The sequence below is a fragment of the Priapulus caudatus genome, unplaced genomic scaffold (assembly GCF_000485595.1).
Source record: "Priapulus caudatus unplaced genomic scaffold, Priapulus_caudatus-5.0.1 Scaffold2598, whole genome shotgun sequence".
NCBI lineage: Eukaryota > Metazoa > Priapulida > Priapulimorpha > Priapulimorphida > Priapulidae > Priapulus > Priapulus caudatus.
The window spans coordinates 6,634-17,234 of NW_014579659.1; the positions used below are offsets into that span (position 1 = coordinate 6,634).

Sequence of the window (10,601 nt, forward strand, 5' to 3'; positions counted from 1 at the left end):
ATATGATTCACAGTGTTCATGCTCCTCAGTGAGGATCATGCCTACCACATGACTCAATCGCCTGATGAAGGACTGCTATTCTGGCATTTATCTTCTCCTTCACACCAACAAAGTTCAGTGCACACTAAGCCATGTGCTAGACATGAACATCTTGCCGAAGTGCATATTGCATTTGGTGTATTTTGTTTACTAGAACCACACCTACACTTTACTAACTCTACAACAGTAGTTGGGGCTGGAGCAGTATCTGACAACTTTGGCACCAATCTGTTGTCTTCTAGTATCCAGCCAAGCTTAAGAGGGTCTGGAACAATGGGATGGGGAATAGGGGTCCTGCTCCCATATAGCAGATTGGCAGTGAGCTCTGCGAATATGCTGTACCCAAGCTCCAGATGTTGGTGGTAGCATCTCGACACCTTTGTCGATGCCTAATTGTTGCTTGAACAAACTCCACCGAAGGATCTGCGGTTGGGTAATGGTGACGCCCTTTTTACAGAAGAGGCTGCATAGGAAGGATATACACCCCTTGATGGTTTCATCTGAAGGTTCACTTCCAACTCCAAGGGCAGATATGGCAGCCACAATAAATGGGTCTGCTTTCAAGAATGCATTCAAGCAGGCAATCTTGGATTAACCCCTTATGTGTCCTGTCGTGTCACAACCCGTTAAGGCATGCCATTTGCACAAAGCTCTAGCTTTATTTTCCCCAAGAGCATTAAAGATTGGCTTTAGCATAACAAGTCGACGTTTATCGCTTGTACCCATAACCATAGCCATTTTTACCTCCTCGGCGTCGTTCTCGGGTCGTTTCCTTTAATGATCCTGTTATAGAGTAATTGTCAAATACAACACGGGTAACCTCGTAGTTACGGGCTTTCGCATTTATGAGTTCAACATATGCATTGCTGAGGTCAAGGCAGGTCTCAAAGGATCTAACAGCCATTAGCTCCTGCACGACAGCCATCCCATCTACTATGAGACACTTGCTCGTTGTTGGTGACAATGCAACTGATGATACCATATTTTCGTCATCTCTCTCGTCTGGCATGTTCTCAAGAACGGCTATCACCTTACTTTGATCCAAAGTTGGATGAACACCGCCAGTTAATGTCATTAAAGTGCGGTTGCTAGTAGAAAACTCATAGTTGCCGATGACCTCTTCCATGTCAATCTCGCGGGATGACCGAGCAATGATGAGTAGTCTGGACATTAGACCTGTGGTTGCTCGTAGAGTTAGGACCTCAGACTTGGCTTGCAGTTTGATCTCTTTCGATGACGAGTTCCAAAGAAGGGGCTTACACTTTGTCATCTTGTCCCAGAGGTTGGTGTCTCCACATACCCTTTCCTCAACAAATGTATTCATCGCAGTGGAGCCTCTTCTTTCTGTTGCCAAGATGCTCTCCTCTATTTCTTTTGGAAGTATCTCCTTGGTCATGAGCTTGAACATGTGCGTTTCATCAGAGGTGAATATGTTACATGGTTTTATAACTCGACTCAGGTTTGCAATAGCTTGCTCTTGCCTCCTCACTGTTGGCTGGTTAAGACGGTGATGCACAGTTCTATTCTGGTTTATCATCCCGATCATGTTTTCAGTCTCATTAGCAATTCGTGCCAGTTCAGGCGCACACATGCAGAATTTGAGAAGTGTAGCAGGAGTTTGTGTTATGCCATTGATAGCACCCTGGCCTTTTAGGGTTTTGTTGCTCTGCTCCTGTGCTTGGTCTACCCCAAGGCGGGTAAACGGAATCGTGTTTGAACTGTTTACGGTAAACTCTCCTGAACTATTCTGGAGTATTCTGTGCATAATCAAGTCTATCATATGCAAAGAAGTAGACACATAGTTTCTCAAGAGAAGACAAGTGTAGAAACCAATCACCCTCGCGAGTTGACCGGTGGAATTGCAGCAAGGTCATAACTTGTCGCATAAACATGAGTGCCCATTGACACATGGGATGACCACCGTGTCTTGCATCAAAGGCAGCCAGCTGCTTGTGGAGATTGAAAGATTCAATTGTAACAAGTAATGTCATGTGTGCATCATGACCACCTTGTTTGGATTCACATGCAGTTGACAGTTGCTGAACACTATCTTCTAGTGCAGTTCTTACTGCCGGTTTCTCGGTGAAGAACGTTTCCAGCCAGAGATCGAAAAACACTTGTAGTGTGATCTCATGGGCTTCTACAGCTCTACTGTAGTGATTACCATTGATGATCTGGTTTACAGTCACAGAACTGTAGGTACATATCTGCTTCAACCCAAGCATCGTCTATGCCACTCCCCTCTATAGTTTTTCCCAAGCATCTCAGAGCACACAGTGACATATGGAATGATAATGACAAAGAATAAATTTATTTCGGTATTAAATGTTAACAGCTAATTTGCATATTTAAAGTTATGTACTGGTGTGATCGTTTCAGGAATACTTTTATCTTAATCCTCACGCCTGAAAACATGGGGAAGGACACCAAATATATGTTGCTAGCATGTATATGTACGGAGATATTGAACAAAGATGGATTTTTGGTCATGGCGGGACCTAATTTGCATATTCTGAGTTAATTAATGGTTCGATCGTTTCGGGAATGGTTATATCTTAATTCTTATCCTTGAAAACATAGGTAAGGACACTAAGTGTATGTTGGTATCATGCATATTTAAGGAGTTATTGGCAAAAAATGAAATTTCGGTAATGGCGGCCTTAATTTGCATAATACACCACATAAGGGGAGTTTGCAAATCTGCCAACATTGGTTTTTGTATAAAGGAATATCATATATATAATCCCTAAAAGTTTCAAAGATTGTACCCGAAAATGCATATGGGCCCCATTTTTGTGACATAAGCTCACGTATGCATGTGCCTTTCCTGCCACTCATGTATACGGACAGATGTTTGCCGGTTTCGTTTAGGAGGTGCCGCACGTTAGTGAGCTTCTTGGTGGAGGCCTGACTCCGGGGAAACTCGTGTATATTCAGGGAGTTCCACCACCTGGATCGAGCCGGTAAGAAATAAACCGCGTGCGCGCTTTACACTGGTAGTGGGATTTGTCAATTCATTATATTATAATAGCACCTGATTATATATAGATGAAATATTTTGTGCTTCTATTTATCTGTTTTAGGTTTGCTATTAATTTTATGAGCGGTCAAGATGGAGATATTGGCTTTCACTTTAACCCACGATTTGAAGGAGGAAATGTGGTCTGTAATAGCTGCGTGAATGGGGAGTGGGGCGCAGAAGAATCACATGAAGGGTTACCTCCCAATTTGGCGGTTGGAGAACCTTTCGAAGTCGTCATTAAGGGAGAGCCAGAGTGTTTTAAGGTAGGCCGAATCGCAACCATTCTCGCAACCGCTCGAATCGAACCAAACTCAACAATTATAATAAAGAAACGAAGCAACAGTTTAGGTTTATTCAATCATTTCAAACTCCTGCTATTGGCATGTTTTAGCGGAAATTTTAAAATGAGTGTACGTTTATATTGCAGTTAGAAAATCAATTTAAACCACGTACAAGCTCTTGCTTGTGTATTGTACCATCACACGATCTCACACGTACATTTATGTTGTCTATTAAAATCGCATGTGTGTACGTTGTATGAAAAACTTGTGTCTAAGATGAGAAAATATTTGTACGATTTCCTTTAAAATTGGTCTAGCTAATAAGATTCTATAGAACAAGAAAAAAATTCGACGATCATGATTCACGGACAGTAATGGCAGCTAGGCCTATCTGAGTCGTCGACTCGAAGTATGTTTACAATTGTCAGTCGAAACAAGAGTCGAGCATTAAATATAAAAATGACGTTTAACTGACCATTTACGCTAAGCAAAACTTTTTGCTACTGTGAATCTTGCAGGCAGAGAAAAATGTTATAGTAAATTGATAAGAAATCTGTGTTTTAGTCTATGTGTGAATTTAGGTAACTTACAAATACAGGTGGCTGTCAATGGTGCACACTACATAGATTTCTGCCATCGCACCCCCGTGGACACTATCAAAACTGTTCAAATTGATGGAGAAGTAACACTGACAGGAATTTTTGAAAAAATGGACGTCAATGGAGTATGTATGCAAAACTATTAATCACTGACACAGAAATAGCAGCAGTAGTGTATTTTATGTATTATTTTTTACGAAATTCCATGAAATATAGCACATGAAACTGATGAAAGTTCCACCGAAGCGAGGCATTTTAGCAAATGGAGCAATATGTTTCATAATTGCAGCACGAAGCTACATAAGAGGGACAGGGTGCCAAAAATTGGTTGTTGTGACTGTATTCGTAACATACGCTCGCCACACTCGTTTTCTCTCCCCCTTCAATTCACTCATTGTTACTTCCCCAGCTCAACTCACTCACTCTCACTCCACTCACCTTACTCACTGTTACTCCCCACTCACCTCACCTATTGCAAGTCCCACTTACCGCACTCCAGGGCCGTAGGCTGAGCAAATTCCTAGGGGGGGGGGGCAGTGGCGGATCCAGGATTTCAAGGAAGGAGTGAGAAACAGGTGGGGGGGTTCTGGGGGTCCTCCCACAGAAAATTTTGAAAATGTAGATAGCAGGAGATGGTATTCGAGGCACTTTTGAGTAGATGTACAGCCTTCATTCTGACTACGACAATTCTCTTTCAGTAGATCAATTTATTTTTTTAATTTTGCTCCAAAATTTAGGAGGGCAGCTGCCCCCTTGCCCCCCCCCGCAGGCTACGGCCCTGCACTCATTGTTTCTCCCCCCGTCACCGCACTTACTTTTTCTTCCCCCATCTAACTGATTATTTATTACCCCAACCACATCTCACTTATTATTACTCCCCGATCTCACCCATTCTTACTCCCTTTCCTTCACTTATTGTTACTCCCCCATCTCACTCATTGTTACTCGCCCATCTCACTCATTGTTGCTCCCCTTCGTCACTTATTGTTACTCCCCCATCTCACTCATTGTTGCTCCCCTTCCCCTCACTTATTGTTACTCCCCCATCTCACTCATTGTTGCTCCCCTTCCCCTCACTTATTGTTACTCCTTCATTTCACTCAGTGTTACTCCCCCTTCCTTTCTCCCCTCAGCTCACTCACAATTGCTTCTTCTCACATCACTCACATTTACCCCCCGTCACTTCATTCACTGTTCCCTTCACCTGACTCATGGCTTCTCCTCCTCCTACAGCGTGCTCACTGTTGTTATCCTGTATCTTTGTACCATCTGCTGCTGCTGCTGCTGCTTTTCTAACTATTCATACATTTCATCCAGACAGTAAGCTATACGAGTACCATCCCTGGAGGATTAGCACCAGGGAAAACTGTTGTTATTCGGGGAAAGGTACCAGACACATCTCCTCGGTAAGCCAAAATTCTGCTCCATAAGTCAAGATGATTGAGTGGACGCATGTCATTGCCAGTACTGTGGATCAGGCCAGCTCAGAAAACTGCTAACAAACAATTATAACGAGAAAAAACAAGCAATATTATTGAAGCACATATTTTCCCCTCACAGATTTGCGCTCAATCTCCAAGCTGGACCACCAGGGACGCCGCAGCCTGACATCGCACTGCATTTCAATCCACGATTTAATGAGAGAACCGTGGTGCGAAACACTCTGCAAGCAGGAGCGTGGGGCGCAGAGGAGAGGGGTGGGGTACCTCCAAACTTGGTCCCTGGTGAAGCTTTCGAGATTGCTATTCTCGTGGAGGAAAACTGTTATAAGGTAAATACGCGTTTACTGTTCGGTTTTGGTTATCAAATAGGTATACGACTACTGGGATACTGTAATGAAATAGGATATGCATTTTTTTATTTCAACAAAAGAAACAACTTCCGTCTCCGGTGGATCCTTTATTACCGCCGATGACATCACACGGGACTGTAGAGAATTATTAAATTAATGAACACGTTAGTTTTGGCACTTCAATAATTTATTCAACCTGGTAGAGTTCATGATATACAAGCCTCTTTCCCGGTAATTTCAACGTTTTTTCGCTCCAATCTCACGCAGAGCATGCCATAATATAAATAGACCAAGTGACTAATATATGGCAGTTGTGCATAAAATGCCAATATATCTGTTACAATGTTCATCTGTAAATATTGATAATCAATTATCGCCGTGCTAGCTCGTCTAACGTTGATTTTCTTCGTGGCTGTAGGTGACTGTAAACAGCGTGACCTACACCGAGTTTGCCCATCGCATCCCGGTCGACTCTATCAATACTGTTGAAATAGGTGGAGACGTACTGATAACAGCTATATCATGTTAACGAGGGAAGAACCAAATCCGCATCTTCCGGCTTCACGCGTCTAGCCGACGTAAAAACGCATGCTGAGTTAGTGACGGTAATTTAAGACACCCGCTTGGATCTGCAGCATATAGCACTGGCTATTTTAGTTCGCTTCTTCTCGAGACTAAACTACAGCCTAAAATAGACACCAAAAATTGTGCTAGCCAAGTAAGCTCTTTGTGTATTCAATAAAATCACAGACTTGCCCATTAGTGAGAAATTTAAAAGTTAAACATTTTAGTTTGCAAACACAAATTTTTCTTGGAAATTCACTCTATTTTGTATGATTGCACAAATAATATTTCGTAGTACATGGATACGTACGTTCTTAAAGTGATTACGTAACCATAAATAGTAAAAATAAATGTTTTTTTTCCACTTTTTCACAAAATATAAGTAATTCTGTTTACTTTTTATGGTTAAATTGCTACATTGTCCTACTTCTTATTTTACTATAATTTATTGTTCGATGTGAACATACACTCGTGACTCATACATAGCCCATAGCAAGCAATTAATGTCAGGAACACAATATCAATTCGTCCAGGTTTTTTGGATTTTTAATTAGTTGAGAAACAATCTTATCAGGTAAGAATTTGACGATACGTTCAGTCCCGTTAGTTCTTACTTTTAATGTAAAAAAATGGCAACAAAAATTTTACAAATTTTACCATAGAGAATTCGTGACGTAGTCAATTTAAGAATTATAATCATATTATATGTCAAGGTGTGACATGTATTATATGAATTCAAAGGGCATAGAATGAGATTTATCCATGCATTAACATGGATAGAGCACAGAGAAAACTTTAACAAGCTTCCTTTCTAAATGGGACTCCACTGAATGTCTCTTTGTGTAGTGATCACAGAATAATGGATAGTAATCTTATATGTACGTAAAAGGAAAATCCGACAAATGATTGGTAAAAGAATATATACACATATCCATAATAAGATAATCATATTTTAATTTATACAATTGGTTTATATATCGGCTTTTGTGGCATACTGAACAATAAAATGTTTGCAACTCAATGACTGTTTTGTGTTATAACTACCCAACAGTAGATAACAGCAGCTGTTTACCCCTACCCGGGGTATTATAATGGCCTGGTTCATTAGTTTATTAGCTATCATCACCATCAGTGAATTCCCACTTTCTCCCTTCCCCCAGTAAGTGGGGTCCCCCACTTACTGGGGGGGAAGGGAGAAAATGGGAATTCACTCATGGTGATGATAGCTAATAAACTAATGAACCAGGCCATTATAATAACACAGAACCCAAAGCAGCCGTTAGAAGCTGTATATAATTAAGGCCGTGGCTATGCGTCTGGTTACCGGACGCCTAGCTCCCAGGCTAAACGCGTCCGGTCATCCATTTCTTATCTGAACCCAACTATATTTTTTCAGTAAAAAAAGACTAAACAGTAATTTTTACCACATTAATACTTACATTTAGGTATTGTATCAAAAACATGTTTTTGTAACTCTTGAAACAATAGTAAATCCAGTAACATCAACTATTTGAGCGGCAGCGTGGCCTAATCGTGACGTAGATTTGGGGCACTTGCAATAACATACACGATACGCACCGGTGCGGTTTTTGTCGTGAAGCAGTTTAATAAATAGTATAAGTCTGTACGAAATTGACCACAAACAATGCAACGCACACGTTTCCATGCAACAATTTGTTACTAACACATAATGATCTCGTGTGAAATGGATGACCGGATGCGTAGCCTGGGAGCTGGGCGTCCGGCAGCCGGACGCGTAGCCACTCTGTATAATTAAACCTAGCATAACCTATGTTAAACAGTTAATAACGGAGCAAAAAATTATTTGGTACAATATATATACAATAAACATTTATTTTACATGTGAATACAATTATGTAGTACATTGTGCTTGATAATATGTATGTATACACACGCACGCACACACGCACGCACGCACGCACGCACCAGGGCCGGACTAAGCGTGTGGGGGGGGGCCCGGGGCACGCAATTGTGTGGGGGCCCTATAGTCTGTATTTTTCCGCACTTTCATGCTTGCAAATTCAGAGAGTATTTCATCGTGTGTCAACGAATTTAAAATGTCACTTTCGATAGCGAGAATACTGAGGTTTACCAGTCTCTGTTGGCTCATCGTGGTTCTCATGTGATTTTTAATCAACTTAAGTTTTGAAAATGACCTTTCACCGCTACAATTCGAGACCATCAATGAAAGATAGATTTTCAGAGCAATTTCGGTATTAGGGAAAGTGTCCTTCAGCTGAACAGCAAAATTCAGTCAGAGAAACAGCATGGGAAACGCATCACCTCAACATTCCATGCTAAGAATTTTGTGGATCACAATTACGACAGTTTTGTAAATTTTAGGATACTCTAAATGTGGGGGGCCCCAAATGTGGGGGGCCCGGGGCACGTGCCCCTGTTGCCCCGCCCTTAATCCGCTAGTGGCACACACACACACACACACACACACACACACACACACACACACACACACACACACACACACACACACACATCGTGACACATATATTGGGGTGCACAGATGTGTGTGGTAACTAGTAAAATACTATCTTCAAAGTTTACCATTGTTAAGAAATTAGAACCAAATTGGATCCCACATTAGAGCCATGGATGTAAACAAACAACCTGCATGTGTTGTCGGGCAGCTTGTACAGAGTCAGGTAACAAACAGTGATCTATCTTGACCATCATCATTCAAGTTGCACTAGCACGCTTGCAGCTATCACTTCAGAACACGCAATCATAATAAACGAGGGTATGAGACAGCTACAAACTGTATTTGATGTCAAAAATTTACACAAAGAGAACTGTATGTATATAGAATCACTTTTATACACAGACAGAGCTTATCTTCAGGCAAGTAAATCACTAATAAAAGTACAGGACTTGCCCCACACATATTGCACAAGGCACAACTACAAACATTACAACAAATTTAGACAACAAGACAGCAACTGACGGATAGGGTGTACATTGCCCACACAGCAAGCTTCCATGCCTGGCAGGGGCGTGTACAGGATTTGTACCAGGGGGGAGGCCTAACCGTAACCCAAACTTGCGAGCACGCGAAGGGGGGGGGGTCTGGGGAGCCCTCCCCAGTATTTTTTGAAATTAGACCCCCGTAGATGCGTTTTCTGCGCGAGCAGGGTGGGTCCGGACCCCCTAGACCCCCCCCCCTGTACACGCCCCTGCCTGGGGTACCAAGCACAGCTTCAGCAATGATACACATTTACATCAACCATAGCCAGCTGCATGTACATAATATGTGTGTGTGTGTGTGTGTGTGTGTGTGTGTGTGTGTGTGTGTGTGTGTGTGTGTCGGTATGTGCGCGCGCGTGTGTGTGTGTGTCGGTATGTGTGCGCGCGTGTGTGTGTGTGTGCGCGTGCGTGTGTGCGTGCGTGCGTGCGTGCGTGCGCGTGCGTGCGTGCGTGCGCGCGCGTGTGTCCCTGTCTTGCTATCGATGTAACTAACATATAACGAGCCAAGCTGATCAGGAATTGCCTTTAATAAAAGAAACTTTTACCTCCAATAACTTCAACATCATGAGAAATAAACTAAAATAATTCCAATTGGGTGGCTAGGTATTGATGAAGGAAATGCCTCTAACAAAAACTTTTATTATTAATTTATTTATATTGATTAAGAGAAATAAAAACTATATTAATTCCAATTGACTAGCTAGGTTATATAAGTTCACATGTTTCGATCGATAGAAATATCTACTGGATCGGTAGACATTTTTGACATTTCTACCCCCGAGATAAAATTAGCGCAGACTAACGCAGAAGTCTGGGGAAAAGTCTAAAACGCCCTGTACTGCCATGATTAATGAGTCACCGATATTCAAGACTACGTCGTTGGAATTCGTGGCGAGGTGAGAAAATGTTTCTTTCGGCGAGCCTCGGGCATGTTAAACGTGTTTACTACACAGAGTCTGATAGAAGTCTGAGAGAAGGAGGAGTGTGAGCGAGCGAGCGAGCGCCTGTTGATCGCGAACACCTAGGTCACGAGAACGCGCGCCTCCCGCAGACGCGCGAGTATGTGGCGCCATCTATCGAGCGAGATGTCAACATATTGGGTCAACATCATAACATATCATATCAAATCATATTTTATCAAACATCAGCATATTGGGTGTGAATGTACCAGAGTACGTATATCATTAAGATATACGTGCTCTGAATGTACCCATCTGTCTATAGAAGTGGTTTGCGAACGTGGGCTCTCTCTCTCTCTCTCTCTCTCTCTCTCTCTCCCTCTCTCTCTCTCTCTCTCTCTCTCT

At 42.2% G+C, this 10,601-nt stretch overlaps 2 protein-coding genes across 2 annotated transcripts in view; one reads left to right on the forward strand and one right to left on the reverse strand.

Moving 5' to 3' along the window:
* The window catches only part of LOC106818867 (galectin-9-like), a 7,980-nt gene extending 1,311 nt beyond the window's left edge, over positions 1-6,669 (forward strand). The window contains exons 2-7 of the mRNA XM_014823538.1: positions 2,911-3,002; positions 3,123-3,324; positions 3,941-4,066; positions 5,259-5,347; positions 5,502-5,712; positions 6,152-6,669. Of these exons, the coding sequence (XP_014679024.1) occupies positions 2,911-3,002; positions 3,123-3,324; positions 3,941-4,066; positions 5,259-5,347; positions 5,502-5,712; positions 6,152-6,262 (831 nt within the window). The 3' untranslated portion in view covers positions 6,263-6,669. The remainder of the gene's footprint in view (positions 1-2,910; positions 3,003-3,122; positions 3,325-3,940; positions 4,067-5,258; positions 5,348-5,501; positions 5,713-6,151) is intronic.
* A 3,649-nt stretch (positions 6,670-10,318) lies between these two features.
* The window catches only part of LOC106818866, a 9,533-nt gene continuing 9,250 nt past the window's right edge, over positions 10,319-10,601 (reverse strand). Inside the window, exon 3 of the mRNA XM_014823537.1 lies at positions 10,319-10,370. Within this exon, the coding sequence (XP_014679023.1) occupies positions 10,319-10,370 (52 nt within the window). The remainder of the gene's footprint in view (positions 10,371-10,601) is intronic.